Here is an 18,051-nt window from a genome sequence, read left to right on the forward strand (position 1 = left end):
CTTGAGACCGCATGGACTGTATCCCGACAGATTGCTCTGTCAGTGGAATTTTCCAGCCAAGAATACTGAAGTGGGTTGCCATTGCCTCCTCCAGGAAATCACTAAGGACTTCTGTTTTGGCCTCAGGCTCAGCATCAAAGTCTCCACTTGAGTTTTCTGTCCTGCTCTATGGAAGGCTCAGTTCTCCCTGGTTCTCTGGGTGTTGTAGAAATGACTAAACCTATATCAAGTGCCTTGTAGCTGAAGACTTTCTTTTAAACGCTGCTGCTGCTTCTTAGGACTCCTAACCATTGAGGAGCCTCTCAGCTCAGATCTGAGGGGCTTGTGTGGTGGTTCCACACAGCGCGCGGGGCCCCCGCAGTCGAGTGTGCTGAGTGGAGTTGCTGGACGGGATGACTGCCTTTGGGATTGTTTCACCCGGCATTCTGTTTTTGTTTTGTAGCCTAACAGCAGTGGTCAAGTGGTAGGGAAAGTGCCTGGCCATTTCACTCCTGTCTTGGCACCCTCTCCCCATCCCAGTGCAGTGCGGCCTGTGACTCTGCCCATGACAGATACTAAACCCATCACTACATCCACTGAAGGTGAGGCAGCTTCACCTACAGCAACCAGTAAGTATTTCTGTAGGAAATGAGAAATGTCCATCGAGGGCACCTCTGGATATCTGATCCAAGGTGGAAAACCCAGCACCTTTTCCAGCTACTCAACCAGATGGAGATTTCTCATTTATGTGGAACTAGCAGGCATGATGTAGCCTGGCTCTCACACGCTCTCTCTTATCAAATTTCACTCAGTATTTGAAAAGGGAGAAGCTTATTTGTTTGAGTAAATAGCTATAACAAAAATAGTAAGTCGTGCCTGCTTGTTCAAGGTATACATTGAAAATGCACCTAATGACATAACAGTGTACAAGGTTTTTATATACCCAAAGAGAGATGTGATAAATGTTAGTTATTGGAGTGTTCCTATAGAAATCAAGCCCCTTCACAAGGCAGACTGGATCAGTACCTCTGTAAGATAATTGCATGTTTATATCACGGTAGCTTATGTCATTGTGAGAAACAGTCACACAATGTTCAGAGTAGAAAGCATTTCAAAGCTTAGTTTTAGGCACATGTCAACCACCTGCACTTTCATTGTCTGCAACTTTTTTTTTTTTTTTTGATTATTTACTCTATCATGGTGCATCGGGTATTATGCTTTTTAGCATGGCTAGAACATCTGAAATGTCAGAGATTTAGCCGGTGAATTGGCAGTAGCTCATACCAGTAACCCAAACGATTCCTTTGCTTCTTTGTACAGAGTGCTCAGAAGTACACAAGAAATTATTGCAAAGCTTTTTAATTGGCTTCATCATCCAAGCTGCCAGCTTTCTAAAACTGGAGTTGATGTATACAGACTGGTAATAAAGTAGAATGGATAAAGTTCTAGTCAGGAGGAATTAGCTTGCTTCTCTTTAATTATTCTTATTTCTTAAATCCAGAGTTTCTATTTGCATTGTTAGAGCAGGAAAATCCCGATGTTCTGAAAATTCTGTGTGAAATTATAGAGATTCAGAGCCACTGGCTCTTTCTTTATTGGCCATTGGAAAGATGCTCTTTTTTGTATGTGTGGCCCCTGAAAGACTTGGCAAGAACCTTACAAGAAAAGTGGATAATACTTGGTGTGTACAGTGAATTCAGCATTTCTTTCTCAAAATTCATGAGGCCCCATAGACTAATAAAAACCAGATAAGCTTGTAATTCCCATTAATAATCATTAATGCTTAGTAACTGGTTTGTTGATAGAGGGACCTATACTAGTGAATACTTCCCTGAATGCACAGAAATGGATCAGACTCAGTCAAGGAAGATTAAGGATCCTTTAGTGCTACAGGTTAGCCATGTACATTACAGTCGCTAAAATACTGCATCCAAATTTCAAAGTGGATGCCTTGGCATCTTTAAGCAAACAAAGTCAGAAGTTTAAATAAAAGCAAATAGAAAACAAAGGTGTTTTTTTTTTTTAAGTAGCTAAAATTTCCAGAAACTTCTGGTACCTACTCTTACATTGTCATTAATAGATAAGATTCAAGGAAAAATCAAACTGAAATGATCACAGCTCACTTATGGGAATACTGTCAGCCTGTTTGTTAATGAACTCTTTCTTATACTCACATACAGGTTGATCAAAAAGGGATCTGATTTGATTTACAAAATCATAAAATAGTCAAAAGGAGTATCTTGGTTATATAAAGATAGCTTCATCAGTCCATTTTCCATCCTTCATAAAAGTGATATAGTGAGCTGTTTTTCTTTCCTATAAACAAAATTGTAGCTGCAATTCCGCAGACACCACTGATAATGAAAAATTGGCCATTGAATTCATAAGTCAATAAAATTAAATACAGAGGCCAAGGAAACCTCTTTTTCATGGTTGAAAAGAAAGAATAACACACACTTGGTGCCCACTCTGTAAGGGTGAGGCTCTTCAGTGCTGTGCATTGAATTCCAGAGATCTGGAGTTTGAATGGGGGCCACTGGCTGTTTATGGCTGCCATTGCATGAGTACTTCATTCAGGAATAAATAAAAGGTGAATTGTGAAAATCTTCATTGTTTTAAAAAGCTTACTTAAAAAAGCTTCACTGAATCAAACGAACATGGCAGAATTATTGGTTTTTAAAAAGTCTTTTAAAAGTTAATGTCTGGATTCCTCATCAATCTGGAGGTTTTGAACCAAATATTTTAGCTTTCTTCAGACCTAGAAATGTAACATAAATGATGACAATTTAGTTTTCCTGTTTATTCTGACATGGAACAATGGGGTTGCTTAGTGCTTGGAAGATGCATTAGTCCTTTCTTTGTGAAAAGAAGCAAAACTCTTTAGGACTAGGGAGACATTTTCTGTGGAAAATTCACTCTGCACCAAAAAGTACCTAAATGAAAAGTACTGGCAAGGTGAGACCATAATGATTTAAGAAGTATTCACCTTATGCACTTACTACCTGGTGACCAAGTATTTAAAAGGGGCTGTCAACTCCCTCCCTGGATCAATCACAAAAGATTGGCTTTTTGTACTTCTGGGAAAGAAATCACTTTTTTTTTCAGAAACATGTTCTCAAATATAATAAAAATTCTCCTTCATGTTAATAATATTAACTTTTCTTTTTAGTAAGACTTTTCAGTAAGACATTTTTCATCCTGCATCATCAAGTACATCTGCTTAAATTCCATCATTTAAAGCTTTCACTTTTTCCTAACAGACTTTCAGTCTGATTTTACATTTAGAACCACAGACCATCATTGATTATTCTGTTGCTAGACACCCAATATCTAGTAAAAAGTTATATCTGAGAAAAAGACTCTACTACTTAGCAAGTCTTTGGTACTCCTGCAAGACTAGAGCTTGTATGAGATGACCACAGCAAAGGATAGGATATGGTTCCTGGATAGATTTGGTGGAGAAGAAGGATAAACCAGGTGACTTGAGGTCAACTATCATTTCTATCACTTGGTATTCACCCACACAAAAGAGAAGAGAAATAGAGATACATCTTTTTTTTTTTTTTCGGTTGCAAGTCCCACTTCTCTGGGTTTCTTTTACGTGGACAAGGTGTTCATTTGATAGTTCACAATTTTTATCTTTGTTTTTGTTCTTCCTTAATCAGCCTACACAGCCTCAGGCACATCTCAAGCCAATCGATATGTGGGACTAAGCCCAAGAGACCCATCCTTCCTACATCAGCAACAGGTGGGCAAGTTTCACCCAGGTGTGATGGTGTAGCCACGCTTTTGCATTGGTGCTTTTCTCCATGCTGTCTCTCAGATCTGGACTCAGAATGGGGCTCACGGGACTTCTGAGAAAGAAACTGATCATTTCATTTTTCAAACTATTTTCTCATTTATCTTTTGTTTCTTGTTTCTCTAAGCAGGGTTTCTCAAATTGGCTCAAGACCTTTTCCCTCTCTGTAGCATATATCCATAACATCCATGAAAACAGTGTTTCAGCTAGCATATTTTTCTCAGTCTTATTGGCTATTGAGAACTTACCAGCGGCCTATAATTTTCCAAGATGAAAATTGCCAACTATTTAAAGGCCATTAGAGTAGAAATACAACGCAAGTCACAGTTTGTGTTTCCTTTTTCTGGTTTGGACACTTTCATGTTTCTAGTTGTTCTGCTCCTCGTTCTGTTTTTTTTTTTTTTTTTTTTTTTTTGGTTCAAGAAGATGAGTTATGAAGTTGAAATCTCAGGCAACACATCCTTCCTATTTTAATAGGGTTAAATAGTTTACTGATTTCAGATGTGATAAAACACTTTTTTTGGTTCTGCTTTCGTACATCAGTTATGTTTCAAGTAGCATTTTAAATTTCACATCTCATTAATGCTGTAAATTTAATGCAAATGAAGTGTTTATCCAAACTGTGAAAATATACAGCCAGGATTAATGGTAGCTTATAAACACATTAGCCATAGTCAAAAGCATGGACCATACAAATAAAAATATCCCATGATTCCAGTTACAGGATGACAGAAATAATTCTAAACACTTCCAAATTTAAATGTATTTTATGATGCATATGTTTGCTGCTCCCAAGTTTTGATAGCAGAGCAGTTTGAAATTAAGTGTGCAAAATATTACATATGGAAAAATAGTCTATAATGAATCAGAAAGAGTTGGTATTAATGAGCTTACTCTTAATTTATAATATACATTGTATGTGCATCTGAATTTTTACAGATGTAACAAGCCTGTACAGGTACTCATGTCAGCTTCTTTTGTTCTAGACCTGTCCACCTAGTTTAATCATGCATATCTGTGCCTCGCGTGGAATTTTCAAATCCTGCCCAGTTGTAGGCGAAGGTGGCAGACTGCTTATATTAAAGGTCACCACATGCAGAGTTCAGAGAAAATCATAAAAATGATAGCTTATTCAAGATACTTGACGTTTTGCCAGGTTTAAAAAAAGCAAAACAAAACAAAAGAGTGAGAACTAACTAAAAACATCTGTACACAGTTATGAAAATACCAAATAATAATTAGTGGTTTTGCCAGCTATTGGCTTTTCAACATAATTTTCTGAAATGTTGCTTTTTTTCACCTCTAAAATTGCTATAATATAAAATGTGCTATAATTACTAGAATATGGTCTCTTTGAAAAATGTATATGTTCCTTGTGTTTTTTTAAAAAAAACTATGCAGGATTTATAGATTTAGAAACTTATTCTCTTAGAAATCATTCCACGTATTTTCAGATATTCTTATCATGGGATTTGCATTATGACACATTTCTAGTTTTCAGTTAACTTTTAATTCATAGAATCATGCCTTTATTATTTAAACCTTTAGCCCCAAACACATTTAGAACATGATAACCACTTTCGTGTATTTAGAAGAAATCGTCCCATCCTCCTGTCCTAGCCTAAGGCAGCTTTAATTTTTTAACTTATCACTTGTGACTGTCATTAGAGCCTCTTGTAATTATGATCACAACAGTTGATTGTATAAAAGTTACTTCCTTCACATGTCCAAGGATAAATCAAGAAAATTTTATAAGCATCAGGAGAATATTAGTGAATCTAGATAGAGTTCTGAGCACATAAATTGAAATATATATATGAGTTCCAGAACTACAAACTTTTTTCATCAAAGGCCACCACTTGTTATTTAAGTAGACAATGTCAAGTGAAGACCTCTTACAATATAAATATGACTTGATTCGTCAAATGCAATATATATTTATAGAATATGTAATGTATATTGATCTTTAGAAGAAAAATTACATGTTTCATAATGAAAAATACAGTGTTCAACTTAAATACCATACAAACAGATAATTTGTCCTTTGTATAATGAAAGAGTTGGTGCTACTTTTTTGAATTGAAAGAGCATGATATACTAATTCATAATCAGCTACAATTTAAGACAAGCAGAAAATGAATATATATGCATATCTTACTGTACATGTATATTACTAAACTAAGGCTCTAGTTAAAAGATTTCATTTAATTTAATCCTTTCAAATTTTAAAAGAATCCTAGAGATGAAATTTTATGTTTACTGTCTAGGAACAGAGGGACAGAAATGGTTTAAATGACTTCAGTAGAGTAAAGGTTATTCTTTTCTACAGCAGAAATGAGATTGATTTACTGTGTCCTTTCATTACTTTCCAAAGATTTAAAAGAGACCACTCTTCTAGCAGCAGGTTTTAAATGCATTTGGTTTAAAGTACTCAGTGATGAATGAAAAGAAAAATCAAGGGGTACATGAAATAAAGGTAATCAATCAATTTATATTAGCTAGGAGAAATTCAAAATTAGAAAGGCAATGGTTTTAGTCTGAGAGAGTTCTTTTAAACATACCCCTTAGCTTTTAATATACATGACCCCTTAAGAATAAATATTGTCCCCAGGTACATTCTTCAGTTTATTGGTGACTGTTTTATAAAGATTTATCCTTTTAGGTTATGAAAAGTATTGATGTGCATTGTCGAGTGCTATTTTTTCCTTAGAAAAGAACTTTAATATAGCCTATATAAATTAGAGTTAACAATAAATTTAAAATTGTTGAATAATTTTGACTATCTTATAAATAATCTTTCCACACAATGACACTAAAGCAGAGCTTTCAGTGTAGTTATTTCTAACCTACAAGGACACTGACTTCTTAAATTGAATGAAAATATTAAAATTAACCCTGTACTCCACTGGTAAGAGTAATATGTTCATTTTGGCAGATCTGAATACTAAAAGCATATGCTTTTATAACCATTAAGTTGGTAAACATGCAGTTGTTATTAGTAATTATACATCTCTGTGCTCCTTTTTATAATGATTATTACTGATCAATACTGGTTGCTAACTGTCTTGAAATAGTAGTTTCTTCTGACATAGGAATTTTACTGCTATTATAAATTTGTTATCTCATTTGAATGTGAAAAACAAAATCACACAGTCATAAAGAATATTTCAAAAATATTTATTTAAACCATTTGAGTATTTTCAATTAAAAACAGCCCTGAAGTTAGTTATAATCATTAGCTCATGCCAGCTGATCAGAACTTTGAAATTTTCTTCTATTTCTTAACTCAATCTTGAGTGTTGTTCAAGGTCTGGAACCAGACTCTCTTTGGGATGATTGACTTATTTAATGCATTCACTATTGGCATGGGGAAAATCTTAAAATCAGAACTTCAAATTGGAACTTCATTTTTCTTTAACTTTTCTGTTGGAAGATGGTGTCATGGCTTGAAGAACTCATGGGTCTCTGGCAAACTGAACTCTTTAGTCTTTGCTGAAAAATATCTTTTTACCTTTTCAGAAGTGTCAGGGACCTCTTCTCTGGCTTAACTTCATAGAAGTTTAGTAAAATGTGGTGTTTCCTTTCTGCCTTATACTTCCTAAATACACTGTGCACAATCATTATGATAGGCAATGAAGAAACTACATTTCCCAAGTTTCATCTCCCTAGGAAAATGGTAACTATATAGCAGAGTGTTGGGTATTGCTTAGAAAATACAGAAATTATTGTATTATTGTATAAATCTAGTCTAACAATTTTAGTATAAACAGTGAGTATGAGACCACTTCCTTGAATTAGCACAGCTTTCTAATCTGATCAGCTTCATAATGAGCTTGCTATCTTGCAGGTCTTTTTTCTCCTGGAAAGTTTGGTAATGTAAAAGAATCAGTTAATTTGGTGGTCACTGTTATATTTGAGTGTGAGGTCAGTATAAAAGTTTAAATCCTTACTATCATACATCAATACAGCATATTTTAAAAACCCTTATGCAGGTTAGAAATAAAAGTTTGTAGCTAAGAAGCTTCTTGTTTAGAAATAAAAGGTTGCTATTGGAACCAGCTACTAGAGTACAAAATAACCTTTGATATAGATTTGAGATGGAGCAAATGGAAGGTCACTTTTACCTCCCTGAAACAACAAAGTCAAGTGAGCTCTAGTGTATAAGATACAAGGCTTATTTTCATATCTCAAAATTATAATCTCCTGACTATATATGTTACTTATTATTAGAGCTTATTAATAATGCTACTTATTAATGAGTCAGTGGCCTAATCAGCTCAAGTCCTTACATTACTTCTTAGTTGCATGGATTTTTTTGGTGCCCTGGCTTCCGCATGTTACATCTCTTGCATGGCTGTATGATGCTCTTATTTCAGTTTCAATCACTGGGCTAGTTTCTATCAAAATATTTTCAATACTTTTCTTGATCTAATTGTGAAACTAGAATTTGAAAGGACTTCTTGTTATGCTGAAAATTTCTGTTCTATCTAATGGCCTTTTTAAGACAATGCCTCTGTAGGATTTTTTTTTATTTATCCAAGATATTCATTGAAATCTCTATAATATTTGTCCTGACAAATGGCATAGCCAAAGCTAGGTAGATGAAAACCTCTGGCAAGGTAGTCTTTTATTAAAGGCAAGCAATTGAAAGGCCACAAGTGGACTATCAACAAACTTTTCAATAAAGTCAGGAAGCAGGCTATCAACACTTGGGCTGTTCTTATTGTGTCTGTTATCATAATTGACAGCTTGACGTAAAACCCTATCACATGACTTCTGGGTAGGTATGTAAATGGATAAGAGGTCACTTTTCACATATGCTAGCTGGAAAGGAAACACATTTAGAGGAAGTTTCACTCAAAATAATGACTATGCAAATGTTTAGCTTTTTGGCTAGTTCTTAAATTAAAAAAAAAAAGAAAGAAACCTTCCAAAGTCTGCTTTATCATTCATTGATTCATTCACTTACTGGTTATGAAATGTTAATATCCAGATAAATTATTCTAGATAGCATAAAAATAAAATTATGTTTACTATAATTTTAAATTTCAATCAACACATTCACAAAGGGAAAATTGTCTTTTCTGATAATTTTAACTTTAGAACCTTTAAGTAGAATCAGGGGGAAAAGGGAAATTATAAAGAGTTAAAATTATAGACATTTTAGCCTTAAATATTTTTGAGCTGTACGTGAAAAACAGGGTAGGAAAAGAACAATGACAAGCAAACTGGTATGGTGGGTGAGAAAGGGATTAGGATTCAGAAGGTGTGGTTTTAGTGTTGACTTGGCAGGACATGTCTAGGCTTGGACAAGGCTTGAAACCTTCTGTCCTGTGTTCTTATCTTGGAAAGAGAAAATGAAGAGGTTGAACTATGGGATCTCCAAGTTCCCCTGAAACCTTAAGTTTTACAGGTGAAAGTAGCCTCCATTTAAAAATAAAAAAACTTTTCATTTTATAGTTCTTACAATTTATTATCAGTAGTGTTTATTTAGCTCTTGAACTAGGCATACCCATTTAACTTAATTCTACCATGTTTTTAAATATTCAAGAAGCACAAGCTTCAGAAAGTAATATTAGATGTGACTTTAAGGTACCAGGATGACCTGGAATATCTTTTTCATTTTTATGTGTCATTTATAAGTTCCACCTATATCACAGTTTTATCTTGACCATTTTGCTTGTTGACTAAGGCTATACCCTTTTCCTTCAGAGTCATTTTATCTACTCTCGGGGAGATAATTAATAAAATAAAAATCAATCTAAGAGTTAAGAAAGTATGGAAAGTATGAATCCTCAAGGATTAATATTTTTAAGCATCCCACCCCAAAAGCACCTCCACACACCAAAAATCTATTTCTTTTTCTTTTTCCGGGGCTATCCGGAAAAATGAAGAAACCTAAAAAAACATAAAATACACCTTTCAAGATTCTGCCTTGAGGGTCTGTGTAAGGTTGGAAAATAAAAAGCAAAAAGATAAATTTGCCTGTGTTGATTATTCTGTTTACAGTTTAATGGTTTACTGGTTCAACTGAGAGCTGTTGTCATCATAAGGGACTGTTAGTACATGGGCCTGTTTGCTGAGTCCAGCAAAGTAGAACGTTTTCTTACCTTCTTTCTTTTGTTCCCAAAGCTAATTGCGAGGCATTTACAAAAGCCCCTGTTAATAACAATGGAGTGCCTTCATGTGAATAAACAGACTCTTATTCTGAAATCACAGGCAATGTTGATTCTCCCTACATGAATATCTGAGTGCTCTGTAGGCTAGGACAAGATCCAGGTCTTAGGTGTTTCCCCTTAGGCGGAATTTTTTAAAGAAGCTAGATGGTCTCCATCCTTGTTTTTCTCAAACTCATTTGAGTTAGACTTAGAATAAGGTTCTCATTCCGGAGCCTTTAGGGAACTTCATCCTAAGAACATCTGCAGTGAAAACTTTACCTTGCCTTCTTTTCAAGTTGTTTGGACTTCTTCAGCCCCATCTCTTCAATCATAGCTTTTTTAAAGGAGAATGTTAACTTCTTTACCTTACCTTCTGTTTTCTTTTGGAAATCTGGGCATAATTTTTTTAATATAAAAATTTCCTTAATTGTCTAAACAATTTAATTTCATGTTTGTGGGTACATATAAATTAAAGAATTTAAATTTTATCTGTGTATTTATGTAAGAATATGCATGCAATCAAGTCTGTCAAAGGGTCTATATTGTTACAAATGTAAGAGTTGCTACAAACATGCAACTTCAACTAAATTTCTAAACTACTTTGCTACTGCTGTTTTAAATTTGGTTACTATTGGGGGCAGGGGGTGGGGGAGAAGTATCCTCCTATTTTTTGAGGGAAAATTATTGGAAAAATCACTAGGGTATTATTGAAGCCTTGCAGAAAAAATTTACGTTAATGAAAGGCATATATTTATGTACCACTTAAAATTAAATTTTTAAATTTAATTAAAAAGTAATTGATAGCTAAATTACATAACACCAGCTATCTCACAGGATAGAAATTGAGGATTCACCACCCTAAATTCAAATAAGATTATTACCTACCATTTTAAACACTTAAAGCTTAATATAAAATACATTTTCGTTAGAAATTCTGAATCATACTAAACCAACAATATTTAACTTGTTCCAAAAAGAAGCCTAAGTACACTTAATGTTAACTTTTCATCACCTGAGAATCTGTTCAAAATTTGCTGAGTCAGAACTATCATATTCAAACAAGATTCTTAGAAACTGATTTTGTTAGAAATTAGTGTCATGGAAATTTTCAGTGAATATGCAGTTTCTATTTTAATTATTTTGCTCAATCATGAAGTTTATTAAGTATTAATTGAAGGATGCTTTATGCAAAAGGAAGTTAGTTAAAGAAAAAAATGAAGAGAAAGGTTCTTCATTAAGTTACCTGGCTTAAGTAGGTTATAACATATAAGCAGGTATAAATATTTCTCCTCAGAAATTTTTGGAAATGTTGATAATGCCAGCCCACAATCTAAATAGCTAAATAAATTTAAATTGTATTTTATATTTTCAGTAACTGGAGGGAAGTCAACACTAATTAATATCCTACCCATTTCTTTGGCATTTAGGTTATTATTAAATATGTTCAGTAGTTGTTTTTTATTTATTTAAGCATAACTGTCTGTTTGGAAGAAGATATTTTGTTCTCATGTACCTTAAATATGATTGAAAATGAAGAGCTGTAGTGAGGTTTAATCCTTTTGAGACTACTGCTGGGAAAGAAACATCTAAGACTATGTTGATTTTAAGTGTTCAACAGGTGGCCAAAGATAGCGTACTGGACATTTTGTAGGAATAATAAACAGAAACAAGCAAAAAACTAGCAACATGAACATCAAAAAAAACTGATTTACATATGCATTCTTCCAAGGAGACAGTAGTGTTCCCAATTTTCTGAGAACAAGCCAACCAGTGAGAGATACTTGGGTTCACTTGGCTTTGTGAAGCTAGCTTCTCTTTTTGAAAAGTTTTCCAGTGTACTCTGAGAGGCTCATAGAAACTAACCTGAAATTAATTATTAGCAGAATTATGTAATTCTAAATATAGCCCTCCGTTCTTCAGAATATCTAACTGACTCAAAATTAGGACTAGAGCAGAATCTATGAGTGGTCATTAAGATAATTGTTACACAAAGCCAAACACCTTCAACTGTTTTTAGATTGTTTTCCTAGTATTGCTTGAAAAGAATGCACTTTGAAGGAGGCAAGTGACTCTGACTGAAAAAAAATTTTTTTCAGATTGCCTAATTGCATTGCATTTCTGATTAAATGCTCCATGTTGAGAACTTTTAAAACATCTTGTCACAAAATTTTGTTCTGTTTGATTAAAAATGAATGAAGTATACATTTTCTCCTTCATGCAGGCATTAAGATCCATTTTAAGAATATTTTTCATTATAATTTAATTTCTTTACTGATTTATGGCTTATTTATGAAATGTATCCTAAGCAAATTTTACATATCTTTTAACTGTCTACATTAAGTGAACTATTTCAGCTTTTTAACTAATTAATTATGTGGTTAATTAAAGTTCTTTAACCTGAAGTCTCAGTATAATTAAAATGCATGTTTGGGGAATTTTAGATGGTATTTTTGAGCCTCAGAGAGCTGTAGAAACATAAGCAAAACCAAATATTCTCAAACTGCAGAATCACTATTATAGTATGTAGAAACTAGTCTTAAAGGGAAAGGTTCTTAATAGCCTTTTTTTTTTTTTTAGCCATACTGTTATCAGAAAGGATTAAAGTAACTTATCATAAGTTTAAAGGGACTTTGGCTGCAATCATCATCTTCTAGAAATTCTTACTGAAAAGCAGCACGCCAGGTTTAGTGGATTGCTGTGAATAAGTCCTCTTTTCAGTGCGAGATTCAGTTAATTTACAGCATAGCTATCTACAGATTAAAACCCATGATTTTCCAGTGTTTTTGTTCCCCCCAAAGCCAGATAAGTTTACTTTCTTAAGCATAAAAATAAGCAATATATCTTTTCAATAAATCTGCTAGCACTGTAGGGCAGCTGTTAACCAAACAGAGCTGGATAGGGTTACTGGAACAACCTCTGAAGGGCAGAGCTGATGATTTGGAGAGCTGGGAAGAATTTGTTTCAGCTAGTATTCAGTGCATTCCTCACTCTATTCAAATGTGGTAAAGGATTTCCAATGCCATTACTCTGAGTTTAAAATAAAGTAGAAACTAAATAAAGTATCAACTCTTTATGGAAAAAAAAATGCCAGTTTGAGTAAAATTAGTAAATATCTAAAATGGAACCCCTTGATGCTTCTAATCATAACTTAGGGGAAATGTTTATAAAGTGGGGCCTTTCTCCTCTAAACTGCATGTCTTCTGTGTTTTGCAAACTGCATGCTTAAAGTTATTGATTATTTTACTCAGTGCAGATGATTTGGTATGTTATATATTTTTAAAAGCTTAAAAATTTTTTTCTAAGATATCTCTCTCTCTATTGAACATTAACGTTTGCTTTTATTTCAGCTCATTTTGTAATCTAATTAATGTCTAATTGTTATGTTCTAAGCACTTATTTCTCTTGTATGCTTTAATTAATAGAGAAGCATATTGCAATAGCTTTTTCTGAAATATATTCTAGGAATTTTGCTTTTCAGAGTGAGGTTTTCTTTGCCTTTTTTTTTTTTTTTTAAGTTGCCTCTTGGGAAAATAAGGTTAATGCCATGTACAGTACTAGTTTGCATGTGTTCATTTAAATACTAAAAACTGTAGTACTGCTCGATCCATATCTGACTGCTAGGTTTCAATTGACAGCTGAGGATTTGTGACTGGACCATGAATCAAAACGGCAGGCATTTATACCCCAGTACCAGTGAGGATACATTGGGAATTACTTGGCAAAGGTAACATTTTAATTATTTCCAACCCTACACTTACACCTAAAAATTACATGAGCTACAGTGTTTGTTTCTAACTAGCTTTACAGAAAGTATATATTAAAATTTTAGTTGTTTAAGCTATACCATTCCTCTTTCCCTACCCTCTTCCTCCTTATTTCTTATTGAGATATAACTTCAAATTAATAGGAGACTAGAGCAAATAGTAATTAATGATTGGAATTTCTGAGTGCTGTCAGATGTTGTCAACAGTTTATAATATTGGTGAGGGTGGGGCGGGGAGGGGGAGGAGGTTATTTGGCACCTAGATTTAGGACCTGAAAATTGAAGTCGTAGTTTTAGGGAAGACTTTTCAGCTATCTGAGGGTAAAATATTGGCTTTTTCCCATTATAGATTTTTCTCATTTCAGCTCTTTTTCTTTACTGTTAACTTTAAGTCATTTTAGACTCATTTACTCCCTTCTCAAAGGAGGAAAGATAAAATAATGTTCAGATTAGTCAATTTAACTGTTTATTAGCAACACTCATGAATTGCAGGGTGTGTGTGGAGGGGTGGGGATTGTTGGAATCAACAGCTAGAGAAGAAATTTGGTTTAAAAAAAATTTTAACTTCTGTGTGTACCTTGATGTGAATCACTGAGAATTGATTTGGTTGGCTGAGATGATCACTCTAAAATTTCATTTTTGAAAGTAGTTTTGATAGTGTCTCATTTTAGGTTTTAGAAAGTAGGTCGTGCTAATTCAACTTCTTATGAATTATTTCAGTAAAGAACAAATTGTGTCAAATTGACAAATTAAATGATTAAAATTCATGATATAATCATATGTAATGAGATAAAAATTTATAGAAGACTGAGGTAACCCCATAAGGAGTTCAACAAAAGTAGAGCCAACGTAATTTTCCGTCTCCTCTCTGATTGTCATCTTCTCTTTACTGAGCATCCCTATGTTAAAAGTACATTCTCTAGTATTGGTTGTGAAAGCATCTTCATATGCTTGATAGGAAAAAAAGAGTAGAGTTTCAAAGAATGAAATTAATAAAATTTCCACTTTTTACTCAGGTGAAAATTAAGAAAATTAGTTAGTTTCTGTTTTAAAAGCTTGTTGACTTTTTAAATTCACTGTCTGAAATGAATGCCATATGACTTTTCCTCTTTTTAGAAACTACTATAACATCCACTTTAAAATGTATAACTTTTTACCTTTTTGATTTTTTTTTCCATGAAGCTTATATTATTCGTCCATTTGGAAAAAAATACAGTGTATACTTAGAAAGAAAAGATACACTCAGTGAAAGAAGATAAACTATTTATTTATTTAAATAGTCTTTGTTATTATTTTAAAAGTTGATTTGACTTGGTAACACAGTGTTTGGATATAATTTTATTTATCCTTACATTCCATGTTCTGTTGGTTGGCTAAACGGCCCATTTCTACATATAATCCTTACTGTATTTAGAAAAAATTGCAAGTTAGATGGTAAGTGCCTATGTTTTTTAATGTGGATGTTGCTGTGTGAGTTTCCAAATCTGTGGGTTACTGACTGACATTTACTTACCTAAAACTGGGTAGTATTGCTAAAGTACATTAAAGTGAAATGAGGGTGTAAATTGCTGGAGACTTAAATGTAACTGCACCTAGTTCCTAGTAATGTTTCAACTCAAAAATTGATGTTCCCAAACAGAAAAGGTGAGTGGACAATGAATCATCACAGAACACAGGGGCTCGGTGAATTAGTATGATGACTAAACTCATTTCTTAAGAGAGCTTTGTTCATCTCACCCATCACCTTCCTGGTGACAGGTTGGTGTGGTCATCAGCTTCAGGTCATAATCACTCAGGAAAAAAATAAATTCATTTAGGATTTTATTTTTTCTCTCCAAAATAATTTTTGGAGATTAGTAGACAATGATATGTAGAATGGCCTTAATGCTTCAAAAAGCTTGACAAAGGTAGTTGGTTTGTTTCTTCCCTTTTTATCATGATTCAAGGGGCACATAATTGATAATAGCAGGTGAAACATTCATACATTCAACAGATATTTATTGAAACTCTGTGGTGGGCAGTCCCAAACACTGCATGACTGATACACACCCTCACCATTCTTAAAATAAAAGTATCCTACAGTTCAGAATAAATGAACTGAAAGGAGACAGCAGCTTGCTTTGCTTTGTTATACTTATCCAAAATAGGCACAAGTAGAATCTGTATTTGATCATACAAATAGGCCATGTCTGTGGTACAACATATGCATCATTTATGCATGGTTTATAATATGTGTCTTGCAGTTATTTATGAAGCATAATAGTTTTTTTTTTCTGAAAAAAGATATTAAAAAAATCAGAAATGTCTGTAACGCTATCACTTTTAAAGTAGATAACAGACATCTAAAATCTTCAGGCCATTGCTACAACTTTCTAAGGATCTGAATAAATTAAATCATTTGCCTCTGTCCTGGTGGAATAAAGAAAATATCAGGTTATTTTTGTTGTGGACCCCTGGAGACTTTGCAGGAGCAGAGAACAAGGCAAAGAAAGTGTTTGGTTTTACTTTGATTGCTGTTTGCTGCCATTACCTTCTTGGTATAATCACTGTCCATGGTCGCCTTCTTTTCTGCTTTGTGCCCATCGTTCTGTAGAGGTGTTTCCATGTCAAAGGCAGTTTCTTCTTCGGGACTGAAAATGGCAGTGCCCAGGGAGCTATTCGAGCATAAATCAAAGCTGGAAGATTTCCTCCATCCTCTTCTCTCTCCATGCATCCCCCAATCCCAGTGTATAAACATTCCTTTCAGAACTGAAGCTGACTCCTTTGGAAAGTTTTCACAGACTTATTAAGTTGCAACCCTGAAGGTGTTTTGTTGTTTTGACCTTAGAATTTTGAGAGCTGAGTGTGTGTGTGTGTGTGTGTGTGTGTGTGTGTGTATGTGTGTATGTGTGTGTGTGTGTGTGTTGCTTGCATCTTGAAAATGTGATTTTTTTTTCCCCTAACTCAAAGGTCAGGTACTGCAGTTAACCCAGAGTGAAATCCGTTGGCAGAGTGCTCACTTCTGCGTGAGTCCGGAGGGGCTCAGCTCTTAGCAGGGTAATAGGTGATGAGTTGCTTATGCTGTTCATGAGAGTACTGTTGTGTCTGTGCTTTGTCCTCTGATGTGGACAAATTACACTGTTATATCTGTGAGTTATGTGGGTATAAACAAATACAGCAGTTAACTCCCTAACTGGCTTGCTTTCTTGAAGCTATAGCCAGAACATAGCTTGTACTATCAAATATGAAAGAGCAATATATTTGAATGAACAAGAAAGCCACAGGACAATCCAAGAATAATATAAACAGAAGTTATTTTAAAACATTGGAGGGAGTACTTTATGCAAAAGAGAAACTGGATTTATTGTTTCAGTCCCTCTTTTCCCCCTTCACCTCTTTCAAGAAAAGGCAAAGCCACAAGTGAGTGGCTGTATGTGTCTGATGGCTTCTATAAACATAGCAGCAGCCTTCAGATGGCTAAAATAAACATGTGCGTGTTACTGAAGGATATGTTTACACAAACCATTTGCTCAGCCTCTGAAATAATGAATAAATGAAGATTTTACTGAAATAATTGGAGGGATTTTTGTGTTTCTGCTGATGCCATAATTGAATGGCACCGAAGAGACTTTTATCAGCTATTTTCCATGTTACACGTGTTAGCGGTTCCTTTCTATGAGTTGAATACTTCATTCTGTAGTGACTTTACACATGTTTTTGTAAGAAATTGTCGTTTATTACTGCAATTCTAGAGAGTTGCTTGATTTCCCAGGAGAAGTTTAGCAGCCAGCAAAGATTATTTGGATCTGATTGGTCAGGAGAAGGAGGGCAAAAAAGGAAGGAATAATAGCATTCATTTCATACATTTACGTCTATTTGCAAAACCCTCTCCTCAAACTTGTCCCGTTTTCATTGCTTCATCCTTTAAACTTTTCTTTGTAAAATACGTCCTCAATGACCTAAGAATGAATATTTAAACAAAATAATTTTCACTGTTGTGTTGCAAATTATGTTTGTATGTAAAATATACATATGCATACAATGTGTGTGCATAAATGGTGTGCATGTACATGCACGTGTACGCATGGGTATGTGCATGCATGTATGTGTGTATACATGTGTCATGCACAAACATATGACATGTGTATGATGCGGGTGATGTGTGTACTGGCTTTAACACCACAAACATTTTGGTGTAGTGGGATATAGCTGATTAACAATGTTGTGAACAGTTTCAGGTCAACAGTGAAGGGACTTAATGATACGTATACGTGTATCCATTCTCCCCTAAACCCCTGTACTGGCTTTAGGTAATGTTAAGAGTTAACTTGTATTTCTACATTAGACGTAGACCATCCCTACAAATTCACCAG

The 18,051-nt window shown here is 34.3% G+C and overlaps 1 protein-coding gene across 10 annotated transcripts in view; it reads left to right on the forward strand.

The window, feature by feature from the left end:
* Window positions 1-18,051, forward strand: part of NFIB (nuclear factor I B) — a 263,181-nt gene that overhangs the window by 229,480 nt on the left and 15,650 nt on the right. For 3 of the 10 annotated variants that reach the window (XM_018051952.1, XM_005683657.3, XM_018051950.1), the window contains exons 9-11: window positions 443-608; window positions 3,645-3,727; window positions 13,572-13,660. The exons of 1 other annotated variant lie outside the window; for it this stretch is intronic. In XM_018051952.1, coding sequence (XP_017907441.1) covers window positions 443-608; window positions 3,645-3,727; window positions 13,572-13,660 — 338 coding nt within the window. The remainder of the gene's footprint in view (window positions 1-442; window positions 609-3,644; window positions 3,728-13,571; window positions 13,661-18,051) is intronic. 6 more of the 10 variants (XM_018051951.1, XM_018051953.1, XM_018051955.1 and 3 more) reach the window with 6 other exon arrangements.

This window comes from Capra hircus, chromosome 8, assembly GCF_001704415.2.
Source record: "Capra hircus breed San Clemente chromosome 8, ASM170441v1, whole genome shotgun sequence".
Classification (NCBI taxonomy): Eukaryota; Metazoa; Chordata; class Mammalia; order Artiodactyla; family Bovidae; genus Capra; species Capra hircus.